The 17,773-nt window shown below is 39.9% G+C and overlaps 1 protein-coding gene across 11 annotated transcripts in view; it reads right to left on the reverse strand.

Annotated features, from left to right (window-relative positions):
* The window catches only part of DMD (dystrophin), a 1,935,994-nt gene that overhangs the window by 227,967 nt on the left and 1,690,254 nt on the right, over positions 1 to 17,773 (reverse strand). For all 11 annotated transcript variants that reach the window (XM_043505382.1, XM_043505371.1, XM_043505378.1 and 8 more), the window contains one exon: positions 12,317 to 12,463. In XM_043505382.1, coding sequence (XP_043361317.1) covers positions 12,317 to 12,463 — 147 coding nt within the window. The remainder of the gene's footprint in view (positions 1 to 12,316; positions 12,464 to 17,773) is intronic.

The raw sequence follows: 17,773 nt of genomic DNA on the forward strand, positions 1-17,773 counted from the left end.
AAAGGATCAAATGGATTTATTTCTTTAAATTTCCCTTGGTGGCCAACCACCACATTGTCTAGGTTATGTGCTCATGACATTGCAGCACTATTGGCTGTAAGTAAGTGAAGACCTCAGGTCACAGGCACCAACTTTCATTGGCGCTGGTGGGTGCTCGCGCCTCCCCGCCCCCGGCCCCAGCCCATCTCCATCCCTCCCTGTCCCTTTGGACCCCTCCCCAAATCTGCACCCGGCCCTGCCTCTTCCCCCAGCAACCATGTTCCTCCTCCTTTCCCTCCCTCCCAGCTGTTTCATGGCGCAAGCGCTAGGAGGGAGGGGGAGAAGCAGGATGTGGCAGTGCGCTCTGGTGAGGAGGCAGACACAGAGCAGAGGTGGAGGTGATCTGGGGTGGGGGGGGAAGGTCGGGGAGCTGCTGGTAGGTGCAGAGCACCCACCAATTTTTCCTCATGGGTGCTCCAGTCCCGGAGCACCCATGGAGTCGGCACCTATGCTTCAGGTCACCTGCTTCGACTATTTGGTGTGAACTCCAAGCTCCATTGAATTCTGTGGGAATTTTGCCATTGATATTAATGAGGCTAGGATTTCTTTCATGGCCTTTAAACTCTCTGTATGTCAGTTACTCAGTTTGTAAAATGGGATTTATACTGTTTACCTCACAAAGTATTGACAGGGTTAGTTAACGTTTGTGCCGCACCTTGAAGCTGCTATTTTTAATATAATTTATTACAATGCTATTTATTAAAAATATTTATTACAGGGCTCAATAAAAGACCCATCATCAGAGTATAAATAGCACTCAGAATTTAAGGGTTAGATTGTGACTTTAATCCACTGCCCACAGTATGGTATGTGCAAAAGCCTACTGCACTTCCAGCAGGTCCTGCAGGTATGGTGCCTAAGAAAGGCACTTGGCTGAGGCCTACTCTATACCAAAAGCTATGGGTGACCTACCTATGTCTTTCAGGGGTGTGAAAAATTCAAACCCCTGAGAGATGCAGTTAAGCTGACCTAAGCCCCAGTGTAGATACTGCTAGGCTGATGGAAGAACTCTTCTGTCGACCTAGCTACCGCCTCTCGGAGGGGTCGATTTACTACAGTAATGGAAGAACCCTTTCTGTCACTGTATCAAGTGTCAACCCTCTAGCACTGTAACCCTTTAACAAAATGCAGCATATTCTTCCAGCTGACCAGTCAAACACTTACTGTAACCTTACGTGGACCCTCTGAGGGAGTCTAACATTGCTGTTTGAACAAGAGTTCTCTGTATCCTTGCACATTGGGAGCTCAAGAGGTTTGAACATGTGTGGGAATTGGGCACAATGCTGCCTTCACTCACTCTCCCTCTTTGCACATAAATACAGGATTAGGCGCACATTAGCTCTAACTTGTTATCTGCTCTTCACTCGGCCTATTCAGTTTCATATCTTGGCACTAAAACCACATGATACTATTTTACGAAATATATAAATGTCTACAGTTTTTTTCATTCAATTAAAAAACCCTCAAAACCATTACAATTAATTTTAATTTTGTAAACCTAAATTGTATGCCGAAACAACTTGACAATATCCCTTTGAAGCTACTTTTTGAGTTTGCATTCACAATTTCCAGCATGTTCCTGTTGTAATAAGCCCAACAATATATCAAGTACTTCTTGGAGTAATCATTTTTGCCAGTAGTACTCCATTGCACATATGTCAGCAGAAAGCAAATATAAGAGAGGTACAAAATATAGCACAAGTGAATTAATTAAAAAATTAATTAAAATTTCTAGAACTCCCCACACCAGCATCAACTTCCTGGACACCACGATCAGCTTCAACAATGGAACCCTACAGGCAACTATATACTAGTAGATGGATCACACTTACCTTAATAGATGCTGGAACCTACCCTAGACATAACAAGAAATTTGTTATCTACAGGCAGTCACTCAGATACCACAGAATATGCTCCAAGGAGAAAGTTCAGGATATACACCTTAACACACTTAAAACCACCTTCACAAGGCCACTCCACTAGAGAAGTAGATTGCATCAAGAGAACTGCTTCAATATAGAGAGGGAAACCCACTGACTGCATACTCCTAGTTGTCACCTACCCACAACTCATAATTATAACCTCTACTTGATGGGGACCACATCCTGAAAGAAATCTTTCCTGAGCCCCCTCTTTTGGCCTTCAAACAATCTCCCTCACCGAGATCATCATGAGAAGATTCCCACAGACCAGAACACACTAACTCAAAGTAGCACCATATAACAGCAGTTGCAAAACCTGCAGACATATCTCCACTGCTACAACTATTAATACCACTCCCCTCTCCCCCCAACACACTTTCAAGATTCCTGGGTCCTACACATGTCTATCACAACATGTGGGGAACCTTATCCAATGCATCAAACGTCCCACACAACTATGTGAGTGACATGAGGCAACTACTATGCTTTCAAATGAACTCACAGAAAAATGATAAGAGCAAAAAACACTCTATCACCGGTGGATTAATACTTTTCACAAAACAATCACTCCATATCTGACCTATCAATCCGTGTCCTAAAAGGAAATTGGCAGAACACTTTCAAAAGATGAGCCTTGGAGCTTATATCCATGATTCGGAACCAGCAATCAGAGCTGTAAACAGGGGAGTTTGAGTCGGAGTTCTGTTGGAGGAGAAGATATTTGTACTTGGTTTTGGTTTTGGGTGTGTGTGTGTGTGTGTGTGTAGAGGCTTGTAGGGGCTTTGTGCTGGGAGAGAAGCTGAGCCCTGATTGGGGGCAGGGCTTCTCTGACTAGGGGTCCTTTAAAGGGAGCCAGCCAGTCAGGCAGCGGCACAGACAGCTGCAGCGGCACAGGAGCTAGCAAACAGAGCTCTAAACAGGGGAGTTTGAGTGGGAGTTTGTATTGTGGTGCTAGTTTGGGGTTTGCTTTTGCTGGGGGGGGGTGGTCTTTTTGGTGTGCCTTGTGTTTCCCAGATTAACAGGACTTAGGTGGGAAGACGATGACAGATACGGAGGCAGCTGTGGGAGTGACTCCTGTAGTGAAAGACACATTGAGGATGACTGGATGTGGAAGCTGTGGTATGTACATGATCCTGGAGGGGGGACCTGGTAAGAGTCTTTTCTGCATGAAATGCCGTCTGATAGAGCTGATGGAGGAAAAGATCCGAGGTTTGGAGATACAGGTGGAAAGTCTCGTTGAGTTTAGGAAGGGGTTTGAGCAGATGATGGAGCAAAGACATGAGGTATCTGAAGGGAAAAGCTCAGACTTACAGATGGAAGCAGGGCTGGGGAATTTTGAGGGGAGACTGGGTGAGGAAAGTGGTCAGTGGAAGCATGTGACTAAAAGAACCAGGCAGAGGAAAAGACGGGCTAGTGAAGGAGAAATAGAGCTTAGGAACAGGTTTGCAGAGTTGGAAAATGAAGAAGGGGCTCAGCAGGTACTTGCTGAAGATGGAAGGGTAAGGAAGAAGAGAAGAGAGGCTAGTCCTATAGGAAAAGGGGAAGAGTCAAGGGAGACTACACCAAATATGAGCCCCAGGAGGATACAGGATGGGTTGAAGAGGATTATAAGGGAAAATAGGAATGGAAAGAACTTGCAGCCAGAGGGAACAGGGAAGAGATTGGAGAATAGCACCGTCACCAGGAAAAGGTAGGTCTATGTGATCGGGGACTCTTTATTGAGAAGAATAGACAGGCCTTTAACTAGAGCTGATCCAGAGAATAGAAGGGTGTGCTGTCTTCCAGGTGCTAAGATACAGGATGTAGACCTGAGGTTGAAAAGGATCCTAAAGGGAGCGGGAAAGAATCCCCTAATTATCCTTCATGTGGGAACAAACGATATGGCTAGATTCTCACTGGAAAGTATTAAGGGAGACTATGCTAGGCTGGGGAAGACGCTTAAGGAAATCGAGGCTCAGGTGATCTTTAGTGGGATTCTGCCTGTTCCTAGAGAAGGGCAAAAAAGGTGTGACAAGATTATGACTGTCAACAGATGGCTTAGGCAGTAGTGCTATAAGGAGGGCTTTGGGATGTATGGCCACTGGGAGGCATTCATGGACAGAGGACAGTTCTCTCGGGATGGACTTCATCTGAGTAGGATAGGAAATAGACTTCTAGGATGGAGGCTGGCACAACTGATAAAGAGAGCTTTAAACTAGGAATTTGGGGGAGATGGTTGGGAGATGTCCAGGTAATCTGCATGCCAGATTTTAGCATTGAGAGGGAAGAAGATGAAGTAAGAAAGGATACAGCCGTGGGTAGGAGAAAGTACATAAGGAGCGAGGGCTGTGTGGATACCAGTCTAATAGGTTATACTGACTGTAGAATGACTGTGCCTAATAGGGTACAAAATGTGAGCAAGGCCAAACAGCAAAAAATAAGATGTTTGTACACCAATGCGAGGAGCCTAGGTAACAAAATGGAGGAACTAGAGCTACTAGTGCAGGAAGTGAAACCAGATATTATAGGGATAACAGAAACATGGTGGAATAGTAGTCATGACTGGACTACAGGTATTGAAGGGTATGTGCTGTTTAGGAAAGACATAAAGAAATAAAGGTAAAGGCGGTGGAGTAGCATTGTATATCAATGATGAGGTAGAATGTAAAGAAATAAGAAGCGATACAATGGATAAGACAGAGTCCGTCTGGGCAAAAATTACATTGGGGAAGATAACTAGTAGAGCCTCTCCTACGATAGTGCTTGGGATGTGCTATAGACCGCCGGGATCTAATTTGGATATAGATAGAGCCCTTTTTAATGTTTTTAATAAAGTAAATACTAATGGAAACTGCATGATCATGGGAGACTTTAACTTCCCAGATATAGACTGGAGGACCAGTGCTAGTAATAATAATAGGGCTCAGATTTTCCTAGATGCAATAGCTGATGGATTCCTTCATCAAGTAGTTGCTGAACTGACTAGAGGGGATGCCATTTTAGATTTGGTTTTGGTGAGTAGTCAGGACCTCATAGAAGAAATGGTTGTAGGGGATAATCTTGGTTCAAGTGATCATGAGCTAATTCAGTTCAAACTGAACGGAAGGATTAACAAAAATATATCTGCAACTAGGGTTTTTGATTTCAAAAGGGCTGACTTTCAAAAGTTAAGGAAATTAGTTAGGGAAGTGGATTGGACTGAAGAATTTATGGATCTAAAGATAGAGGAGGCCTGGGATTACTTTAAATCAAAGCTGCAGAAGCTATCGGAAGCCTGTATCCCAAGAAAGGGGAAAAAATTCATAGGAAGGAGTTGTAGACCAAGCTGGATGAGCAAGCATCTTAGAGAGGTGATTAAGAAGAAGCAGAAAGCATATAGGGAGTGGAAGATAGGAGAAATCAGCAAGGAAAGCTACCTTATTGAGGTCAGAACATGGAGGGATAAAGTGAGATAGGCTAAAAGTCAAGTAGAGTTGGACCTTGCAAAGGGAATTAAAACCAATAGTAAAAGGTTCTATAGCCATATAAATAAGAAGAAAGCTAAGAAAGAAGAAGTGGGGCCGCTAAACACAGAGGATGGAGTGGAGATTAAGGATAATCTAGGCATGGCCCAATATCTAAACAAATACTTTGCCTCAGTCTTTAATAAGGCTAAAGAGGATCTTAGGGATAATGGTAGCATGACAAATGGGAATGAGGATATGGAGGTAGATATTACCATATCTGAGGTAGAAGAGAAACTCAAACAGCTTAATGGGACTAAATCGGGGGACCCAGATAATCTTCATCCAAGAATATTAAAGGAATTGGCACCTGAAATTGCAAGCCCATTAGCAAGAATTTTTAATTAATCTGTAAACTCAGGAGTAGTACCGAATGATTGGAGAATTGCTAATATAGTTCCTGTTTTTAAGAAAGGAAAAAAAAAAGTGATCCAGGTAACTACAGGCCAGTTAGTTTGACATCTGTAGTATGCAAGGTCCAGGAAAAAATTTTGAAGGAGAAATTAGTTAAGGACATTGAAGTCAATAGTAAATGGGACAAAATACAGCATTGTTTTACAAAAGGTAGATCGTGCCAAACCAACCTGATCTCCTTCTTTGAGAAAGTAACAGATCTTTTAGATAAAGGAAACGCAGTGGATTTAATTTACCTAGATTTCAGGAAGGCATTTGATACCGTGCCACATGGGGAATTATTAGTTAAATTGGAAAAGATGGGGATCAATATGAACATCAAAAGGTGGATAAGGAATTGGTTAAAGGGGAGACTGCAACGGGTCCTACTGAAAGGAGAACTGTCAGGCTGGAGGGAGGTTACCAGTGGAGTTCCTCAGGGATCAGTTTTGGGACCAATTTTATTTAATCTTTTTATTACTGACCTTGGCACAAAAAGTGGGAGTGTGCTAATAAAGTTTGCAGATGATACAAAGCTGGGAGGTATTGCCAATTCAGAGAAGGATCAGGATATTATATAGGAGGATCTGGATGACCTTGTAAACTGGAGTAATAGTAATAGGATGAAATTTAATAGTGAGAAGTGTAAGGTCATGCATTTAGGGATTAATAACAAGAATTTTAGTTATAAGCTGGGGACGCATCAATTAGAAGTAATGGAAGAGGAGAAGGAGTATTAGTTGATCATAGGATGACTATGAGCTGCCAATGTGATATGGCTGTGAAAAAAGCTAATGCGGTTTTGGGATGCATCAGGAGAGGTATTTCCAGTAGGGATAAGGAGGTTTTAGTACCATTATACAAGGCACTGGTGAGACCTCACCTGGAATATTGTGTGCAGTTCTGGTCTCCCATGTTTAAAAAGGATGAATTCAAACTGGAACAGGTACAGAGAAGGGCTACTAGGATGATCTGAGGAATGGAAAACATGTCTTATGAAAGGAGACTTAAGGAGCTTGGCTTGTTTAGCCTAACTAAAAGAAGGTTGAAGGGAGATATGATTGCTCTCTGTAAATATATCAGAGGGATAAATACAAGAGAAGGAAAGGAATTATTTCAGCTCAGCACCAATGTGGACACAAGAACAAATGGGTATAAACTGGCCACCAGGAAGTTTAGACTTGAAATCAGATGAAGGTTTCTAACCATCAGAGGAGTGAAGTTTTGGAATAGCCTTCCTAGGGAAGCAGTGGGGGCAAAAGATCTATCTGGCTTTAAGAGTCTAATCGATAAGTTTATGGAGGAGATGGGATGATGGGATAATGGGATTTTGGTAATTAATTGATCTTTAAATATTCAGGGTAAATAGGCCTAATCCCCTGAGATGGGATATTAGATGGATGAGATCTGAGTTACCCAGGAAAGAATTTTCTGTAGTATCTGGCTGGTGAATCTTGCCCATATGGCTCAGGGTTTAGCTGATCGCCATATCTGGGGTCGGGAAGGAATTTTCCTCCAGGGCAGATTGGAAGAGGCCCTGGAGGTTTTTCGCCTTCCTCTGTAGCATGGGGCACGGGTCACTTGAGGGAGGATTCTCTGCTCCTTGAAGTCTTTATACCACGATTTGAGGACTTCAATAGTAGAGACAGGTGAGGTTTTCGTAGGAGTGGGTGGGTGAGATTCTGTGGCCTGCGTTGTGCAGGAGGTCGGACTAGATGATCAGAATGGTCCCTTCTGACTTTAGTATCTATGACTCTGCTAGACACCAAAAATTGTGGACATACTGGAGACACTGGTTTTATGTCTCATTACAACAATCTGTAACCCACTAGCTCTTTGAACCTATGACTGAAGAGGTGTTGATTGCCCACTTCATTTTGAATGGTATTAAAACTGTGCTTTGATAGCATTTTTCACGCCCTGTGCACTCAGTTTGTACCGCTATATATGACTACACAAGAAGCAGGACAAGTTTTGGCATGCATGCTAATAAAACGTACAAAGTACACTCTACCTAAGATTTTCAATTAAATGACTACTAGACTACTTGAGATTTTTTCTCCAATCTTATAAAAATCTCTATGTTAACAAAGCAGAAGAGTATCATTTCCACTCTCAGTTTATTAAAAATTTCTAGGACTAGATAATCCCAGACCACCCCATAAAATTAGCACTCAACATCATTTCAGATCAGGTAAGCTTTCTGCATCTCACTTGTCTGTATTAAGGAAGGGATACACACCTGGTGGGGATACCAGGAAAGCAACTATTCACATAGTACTTTTACGTAATATCTTGTGGGAGATGGGAACTTGTGTTTCAGCAATATTTTACCTGATGGCAAGACAGTGAGAAAAAAAAGGGCAATATCAAACTGGGGAGAAAAACAAGGGAAAGAAGAAAGGGAGCCAGAGAAGAAAAAGAGATAAGGATGAGAAGAAAGGAAAAAAAACAGAAAGGGGAGAAAGAGGAGAAAACGGACAGAGAGGAATATAGACAAAAGAGAGAAGCAACAATAAGATAAAGAAATAGGCACTACTTATTGAAAAATGAGTAAAAAGAAGCCAAAGAGAGAAACAGAAAATAAGAATAGCATAAAAGGAGGAAATATGGAAATAAATAGAATGAAAACATGCATAGGAAAAAATAATAAAGGGCAGAGATGGCCAAAGAGGTAGGGAAATACCAAATGACTCTAATGAAAGAAAGAAAACTATGGAAAAAATTAGAAGAAACTGGCAATCAGTTGAAAGCTATAAGCTCAACAAAGATTAGGAAACTATCCTGTTAGTTAGAATGATTGTTGCATTCATTGTTTGAGCTATATTTTCATGCTGCATTGGCAGAAGTTGTGATTTTTCCAGAATTAGTCTCACCTAATCACAGACCTTACTGGAGGTACTGATCATGGAAATGAAGTCTAATCCTAACATAGACCAATGTGGGAAATATACTAGAAAATGCTGTGACACTGTATGAAAAGGAAGTTAACCATTTATATCACTGTTGCACAACGGCACTAAATTTGATATAAAATGTATCAATGGAAAAGTTACAATTTGTCAAGTATGATTATCCTGGTTAAAATCATGTATCATCACTGTATCTGAAGTTCTGAATATTAGCTAGGTATTTGTATCTTAAATGTTCTTGTGGTGACACCCATAAGTCTTGCCAGCCCAATGTGAATGGACTATTCAAGCTTGATGAACCATTAAGAAGAATTAACTCTCCAGATAGTTCTTCCTGAGGACACCTCAGACAACAAGGAGCCAATGCAAAACATTTAAGGGCTTGTGATGTGGACATGTGACCTTGGACTGCATCTGCTCCAAGTCTTTGGACTGTGGATTTACAATTAAAAGGAGTATTTTGAACAATGGACTGAAGACCTTCCAATCTTTTGGAAGTTACCAGAGAGACTTTTGCAAACCAGCAGTCTACTCCATCACTGCTACACACCTGATTTAAGGAATTTGCAATCATTTGTATGTATATGATCTATTAACCATTTATAATTCCATTCTATTATTTTATTAATATATCTTTAGTTAGTTGACTAAGCATTGGCTGACAGCATGATATTTGGGTAATATCTGAGATACATATTGACCTGGGGGTAAATGTCTAATCCTTTGGGATTAGTAGAACCTCACATATGGTGAATTGGGTTTTAAGTAACCTCTCACGATAGTAGATCTGTCTTTCTGGATGGGAGCCAAGGGCTAGAATGCTTAAAGGGGATTGGCCTCACACACTTTGCTATACATAAATAGTCAGATTAGACAGATAGTCTCATATAAATATAATATATTCAAAGTGGATTAGTTTCCATCAAAATATTCTGATCATCATCTTTTCGCTCCCCACCATTATGACCATTTCTTCTTTCATTTCAAATTCCTATCTATTGGCCAGATCTATTCCTGAAACAATCTCCTTCACCCTATCCACAACAGCCCCTATGATTAATAACATTACACTGGAGAATATGGAGAGCACTTTATCCTTGGTTCTGTCTTTTCATCTTATGGTAGTCTGTTTTAATAATGTCTCCTGTGCTCCATAGTCAGGGTCTGGAGGGATGTGGAGCTGTTGCGTTTGGTTTAAGGTCCAATGCTATTAACATTTTATCTGAACTGGCATGTTCATTGCTACTCTTAATGCAAACAATTTTTTTTCCTGTTAATATTCACATAAGATGCAGCAAATGTAACTTTGTGATATGTACATCCAACTATTTAGATGTGTTGGAGTTTTCCAAATGTAAAATTTTTGCCTGTACACATACACTACATGGCGTTTAATTAGGAAGTGATTCAGATTGCCCTTAACATGATCAACAAAGCATGTATATGAGAGGTTTGGCTAAACCAGGCACCTCCCCAGCAGGACTGGAAACCAGGACTGGCTATCAGGCATACCAAACCTTTACTGTTCTGTGCATAGGCGCTGAGTTTCTAATCTGCTGAGGGGTACTCCCACCCTGCTCTGCCCAGGTTCTGCCCACACTCCATCCCTTCCCCCAAGGCCCTATCCCTGCCCTGCTTCTTCCCTGCCCAGTTCTGCCCTCTCCCCCAAGCATGCTGTACCTTCACTCCTCCTCCTCCACCCCCCCGCCTCTTGATGCCATGAAACAGCTGATCTGTGGCAGGCAGGAGGCACTGGCAGGGAGGGAAAGGCGCTGACCAGTGGGGCCTGCTAGCGAGCAGGAGGCACTGGGGGAGAGGGTGGTTCTGGTAGGTGGCTTCTGGTGGGTGCTCAGCACCCATGTTATTTTTCCGTGGGTGCTCCAGCCCTGAGCACCCACAGAATTGGTGCCTATAGTTGTGTGATGAAGGAAATCTACAGGCCAGTCTGTGAGGGAGATTGCCTAGTGAAAGGGCTCACAGGATCATTAGGAGTGGAGCCTGCTGCTAAGAATAAGCCAGCAAGAGAAGCATATGGGAAGATAGAGGGCTTGCAGGGGCAGCTGGTAAAGAGAAAGGTACAAATTCCTGGAGAAGGAAAAGTTGAAGAGACCTATATCTGGGATCTTTTGTGGGGACTAAAGCAGCAATCAGATAATGTGTCAGGCACCCTGCTTGAATGGTATGATGATACAGGTGCACTGACATGCTGGCTAGAGGAAATAGTCTTAGCACAAACAGCACGGAGGACATACAGAGGCGATGCATGGGGGATGGGAGGGGGGCACATGCCCCCCTTCCAATTTGCTGCTTGGCTTGTACTGAGCATGCTCAGTAACACTGCTGAAGCTGGCTGCCCCTCCCCCCATGCTATCGGCAGGCACTGGTCATCTCTGATCACGTGCATGAAAAGAGGGAAGGGGGTTTATTCTTGTCCATGAAAGTCTGAAGTCTCATGATAAGCATCAGCACTTTACATTATTAAATCCAATTCCAGGCTTTTCCCACACTTCCTACCTACTTACATACTTTTAACATGTCCCTGTTGACTACTGTTTCTCACATACTTTGGAATGCAATATATTGCAATACATCTGCACATGCACACATACACGGCTCCTGTTAATCCAAGTTGGGGGTCACCTGCATACCGTAAAAGAAAATCTGTAATATATGCAAATTAGATGGCTTTGCTGGAAAATAATGAAAAATAACTAAACTTAAGTGGATGTACATCTCTGTAAAACCTGTTCTATAATCTTTTCACTTTTTGTTTTTATTTAAATTTGATATTAATTCTGATGTGATAAAATATTGTAATACTTTTTCAGCTTTAAAAGCAAACTCATAAAATCCACTTTTTTGATTACTTTAATAGGATTACTGAATTCTGCCAATGACTAATGAATATAATGCCTTGTAATTTTATATTTGATTCCACAGGTGTGATTTTAATGGATGTAGTGCACAGGATCACTAAGCTGCTTGTACAGGAAAGTATTTTAAATTAATGTCCTTGGAAGTAATTTAAACAGAAAAGAGAAAGCACTGGAGTTGTGAAAATAAACTCTCTATAGTCAATCTTCCATATGCAGTACAAAAGAGCAGTAAAGACTGGATATGCCTAACCCACAATAAATTGTCATATGAAATACATGGTAGTGTAAATTGCAACAAATGCACATCTTTTGGTGTTTATAATTGTTTTAAGGTGATGAAATTTTTTAAACAATTGTCTGTTCTTGAAGAGAGAATTTTAAGCAACTAGCTAGAAGCATACTGTTAATTACACATGGGCTATGTGCTAATTATCTACAATTAATAGGGCTAGCTCAATTTATCATGTTCTTAAGAAAGTGAGATTCAGGTGGTCAGAAATTTATGAGGAAAACCATTTACAATATCAGCTTTTCTTTTAAACAAAATAGATACGTACACTGTAATTTGCATAGCAACAATTTTCTCTATCACTCAACATATTTTCATAGCTCTTCCACTGGGACAAAAACCAAAACACAAGAAAAAACATGTTCATGTAAATGCAGATCAAAAATGATTAAGACAATTTTACCTGTAGAAGCTTCCACCTTGTGTTCAGGTCTTCCAGGCTGTTGAGATTATATGGAGAAAGCTGTATATCAGAGGAGGTGAACTGGTGAGCAAGGTCATTGACATGATTCACATTTTCTTTAATGGGTTCAATTTCTGCTCGGTAAACCTGTGTGAATGAAACATAAACAGTATGATTATATAAACAATAATCACCGAAGTTATGGTCTCCACTATTTGATAACTGACCATGAGGGAGATCTTGGCAATTTTTTAAAACTGAAAAATGTAGATTCAGGTCAACAGAAAACATTTTGAAAGTTCATGTTGAATTCCACTGAATTGTTTCGGACTGAGAAAAAAAACAAAACAAAAAAAACCCTCAACTACATGTTTAGTTTTGATTTTTTTAAATGAAATGTTTTGATATTTTTATTTGAAATTACTTTGTTTTGAATTTTACCTCTATTGTATTTTTTAAAAGGTGAAAAACCCTTAAAAATGAAACTCTTTCATTCAACTCCAAACTACTATCTGTTTTTTCCCCTTCACACATTTTGGTTTAGCCAGAGAACTGAAAATTCAGTAATTCACATAGCTCTAGTTCTGAGCCCCAAACAGAAAGGAAGGAACATATTGATCATGAATATTCACATTCTTTTTATATAGCATGGCCTTCATTGTGCCTTCCAGGCACAACTTGCATTTGAGTGGTTGCATGTTCAGTAGGATCATCAAGGAAAATTTTGGCCAGCTCAGCCAGATTTTCTCCTAGGGCTCCCAAGGGAACATTCACTTTAGCAGCTGTTTCCTGACTCTTTAGCATTTGTTCCCTATTGTGGTGGGTCAGTATGTTTCAGCCTTAGTCCTCTGGAGGCGATATTGCTGCCGGTGATACCAACATGGAGCAACAGCTCTGTGCCCTGGGGGGAAATCCTGGCCACACTGAAGTCAATGGCAAAACTCCCACTGACTTCAACAGAGCCATGATTTAATCCAATGTGCCTGGAGCATATAAATCAGGGATCGGCAACCTTTGGCATGCAGCCTGCTTGGATAAGCCCCCTGGTGGGCCAGGCCAGTTTCTTTACCTGCTGCGTCCACAAATTTGGCCGATTGCAGCTCCCACTGGCCACGGTTATTCACCTCACCCTTTCACAAGTCTGACACCAGTGAAACTCCAATCATTTCATGGGAGTTATTCCTGATTTATATTATTATTAGTTGAGAGAATCCAGCTTGTGGTGTGGAGATGGGAGCAGAATTTGGCACTTGCAGTCAGATCTTGCCAAGGCTTCCATATGTGCTTAACTTAAGCACATGAGGAAAAAAAATGAGGCCAGTAAGGCTTTAAGTAAAAGACAGACATATGTCTTTGCAGGATTAGGGTCTTAGTGAATATAGATATGCAGAGTGAATATTGGCATACATATTATTTCATGTGCAGTAAACTATATATAAACTATCTTACCTGTTTCATTTAGTTACTGATAAAAATAGTCCACATAATATTTTACATATAAAATATTTTTTATTAAATGCCCCATTCCTTCCATCCCCCAAAATCCAGAAAATAAATTCAGTGCTAGCAACTTGATATCTTAAGAAATATCAATAGAGCATGTGGAGGGGAGAAAAAAAAGTTTGATAAAAAAAATCAGTTTCAAGCATCCCTGGGGGAATATTACAATAAACTATGAAAATGAGAAAAAAAAAACCCTCTGAAAACCCCTTTTACAACGTTCTTTCAAGACTTCAGAGGTTCAAGATAGTATACTATGAGCTAATGCCATGCTATGTTCATGCACTCAAGAAGATGATTGATTTGCTTCATTTGTCTTAATATTCCTACATGAAAACAGCTAAAGATTTCATTTTCTATTTTTATTTGCAGAATTGAAATGTTTTTTCATTGTTCGCTGGACTGAACTTTGAACTCCCCCCCCTCCATTTCACTACTCTACCAATAAAATTCAGGCCATTTCATTGACCAAACAGAAAAGAGAAATAGAGTGAATGGAAGTATGGGCACATAATTCAAATAAGCACTTCTATTTCCAGTTTGTTTATACTGATTTAACACACAATTTGGAAAAAAAGAAGATTCTGTTCTGCTGCCAACATGTTCAGGACAACTCTTGGTAAGTGTCTAAAAGTCATCGTTTGAAAACTAGCAATAGTATAAGACATTTTATTCTTAAATCCTTATAGCTATATTTGGACCTTCCTAATACATTGCTTATAGTGAAAAATTCCACCTTGTATCCAAACCTCTGGTCATCCAACTTAATTGTGTGTCTCCTATTCCACTCAGTTATATGGGTTATAATGTTGGTTACTGTGAATACGTTACAAACTTCAGTTAGGATAGAAAAATAGAAATACCATTTTAATTGTTCAGGACTGAATTAAATGGGAAATCTAGATTATCGACTCTCAATCTGTAAACTTCATTCTTTTTTGTGTCAAACTCTGAGGTGAATGCAGCTCTTAACACATCCATTGTAGCCAATTCAGCATCTCTCAGGACTGAAAATATACCTACCCAATCTAACATCATAAAAAAGTCCAATAATCATTTTAACGGATGTACTATGTATGTAGAAATTTATATTGAAAAAGCATATGATAATTCTCATACATGACCTTTTTGCAAAAAAGTGAGATTTAGTAAATTAAGTCGAATAAATAAATAATAAGTAAGTAGATAATAGTCCACATAAAGTTTGCATGCATACAAACTAAGGACAAACCTTTGAACTCTGTAGTCTTTGTAATCTTTTTTCCAGTTAATCTTATGTACATGTTCATGCAGCATTAATAAAATATTAATTGAAAAACATCAGCACCCTAAATTGCCTCTAGATTCCCTGGGGCATAAGGACCTGATCCTGCACTATTGAAGACAATGGGATTTTTGCCATTATATTTAATGGAAGAAGGATCAGACCTTAACTGAAGACAGTAGTTTACGCAAACCACTTAAGCATATTCTTACCTTTAAGCATGTGCTTAAATCCCAGTTTGGCTTGAGAACGTGTTTCAGTGCTTTGCTGACCTGGAGCATAACTGAATAAGTTCAGATATTTAGATACTGGTCTTTATTTCTATATGTGCAAAATTGCACTTGTAATTATTTGCCTCTAAAATTGGCTCAGAAATATTGGGCCCAATTGAAAGTGACATAAATGGTCACATTGGGTTTGTCTAAATTAAGAAGAGGCTGAGGAAATGTTGTGATTAGCTAATATGTGTTAGTGGCCTAACCATGACCTCTTATTCTTATCTATACAAACCAGTTGATAAGATGAAATAAGTGTAAGAAGGTGGTTTTTTTACATGTTGAAAGGGCTGAAATGTGGACGTATAGCAGGAAAAGCAACCAAGGCATACGGAGGATGTAGAATATCTACACCCTTCCTCCCTGCACACAATTTATTTTATATTTCACCTTTCTAATAGTTGCTTTTCCTGCTACAACCTCATTCTTCTGCATGTGAATTACACTGATTTATGCTTACTTACGCTGATTTTTCAATATGTCCCTCTGAATTCAATTATTAATGTATTTTATTAAAATTTATATTAACTTGATACACATACAGCAACTTAAAACAAAAACCAAAAAAACACTTATTCAATGATCTTTTGATATATAATTAATCCAAATCATTTTACAAATAAAAAAGCAAGAGAAAAAGAAAGTTTGTCCACATTCAGATCGGAACTCCATAGGACATTGTATTATTTCAAAAATTAGCTATTTAAAATACCACATTAAGCAAGATACATTATTAGTGATAACTTGTCTTCTTCTCCTAGAGTACATAAACCCACAGAGACTGAAGCTATGACATTGTAGCACCGTAGCGTAGACACTTTCTATATTGAAAGGAGGATTTATTTTTTGCCTCTGTAGTTAATCCACTCCATCGAGAAGCAGAAGCTAAGTCATTGTAAGAATTCTTCCACTGACCTAATGGTGTTGATGCTGCAATGTAGGTCAGCTTAAGTACATCTCTGAGGGGTAGCTAGGTTAACCTAAATTTTAAGCATAGACCAGGTCTGAGATGTTTTAGCTGTGGAATGAGAGAGAGTTAGCTCTAATTCTGTTTTGTTTAAAATAATTATTTTAAAGTTTAGTCTTTTTTGTACTGAAACTACTTTTATAACTATCACATTTACATATATAGGCTGATAAACACATCCTCTCTCCAAATTTGGTTTCCTTTAATTATAAAATGTTTATAATCAGCTTCACCATACTTCAAAGAGAAGCCCAATAAAGAATTAACTTGACATAGATTTAAAAGCAAACAGACTCTCCGCTTGGAAGCCTCAGGATGATGGAAGTTGATATAACTGTGATTATACTTTGAATCATCAATTCCCTTCAGTTTTCTCATGCCTTCATATTTCTTTCATTTACTATTTCCTCTTTAATGAAAAAAAGGCAGTGTACATATTTTTACAGAAGAAAGATTTAAAGAATTGTATCAAGTTCCTTGTTCAAAAACAAAACAAAAAACCAAACTAAGGGCCCTCTGGCATACATATACACATACTGAGCAGTATTATACTATACAAATAGTCCCAATGAAATCAATGAAACTACTCAAGATGTAAATTACTCCTCAATGTGAGCAACGATGGGAAAATCAGGCCCCAAGTTATTTTCATTATGAATGGAGAGCTGCGTGCATTTTGAAGAAGCCTTATTGAGGGTACCCGAACAAACCATCCCGATGTGCAGAAAGAACAGCAAATATGGAAGGCGACCAGCTTGGCAGAGACATAACAGAGAAATCTTTGGTGAGCTTAAATACAAAAAGGAAGCTTACAAGACGTGGAAACTTGGACAGATGACTAGGGAGGAGTATAAATATATTGCTGGAGCATGCAGGGGTGTAATCAGGAAGGCCAAAGCACACTTGGAGTTGCAGCTAGTAAGGGATGTGAAGGGTAACAAGAACAGTTTCTACAGGTATGTTAGCAACAAGAAGGTGATCAGGGAAAGTGTAGGACCCTTACTGAATGGGGGAGGCAACCTAGTGACAGATGATGTGGAAAAAGCTGAAGTATTCAATGCTTTTTTTGCCTCAGTCTTCACAGACAAGGCCAGCTCCCAGACTGCTGCACTGGGCAGCACAGTATGGGGAGGAGGTGAGAAGCCCTCAGTGGTGAAAGAACAGGTTAAAGACTATTTAGAAAAGCTGGACATGCACAAGTCCATGGGGTCGGATGCACTGCATCCGAGAGTGCTGACAGAGTTGGCTGATGTGATTTCAGAGCCATTGGCCATTACCTTTGAAAACTCGTGGTGATCCGTGGAGGTCCCAGACGATTGGAAAAAAGGCAAATATAGTGCCCATCTTTAAAAAAGGGAAGAAGGAGAATCAGAGGACTATAGACCATTCAACTTCACCTCAGTACCTGGAAAGTCATGAAGCAGGTCCTCAAGGAATCCATTTTGAAGCAC

Source organism: Dermochelys coriacea, chromosome 1, assembly GCF_009764565.3.
Source record: "Dermochelys coriacea isolate rDerCor1 chromosome 1, rDerCor1.pri.v4, whole genome shotgun sequence".
Classification (NCBI taxonomy): Eukaryota; Metazoa; Chordata; order Testudines; family Dermochelyidae; genus Dermochelys; species Dermochelys coriacea.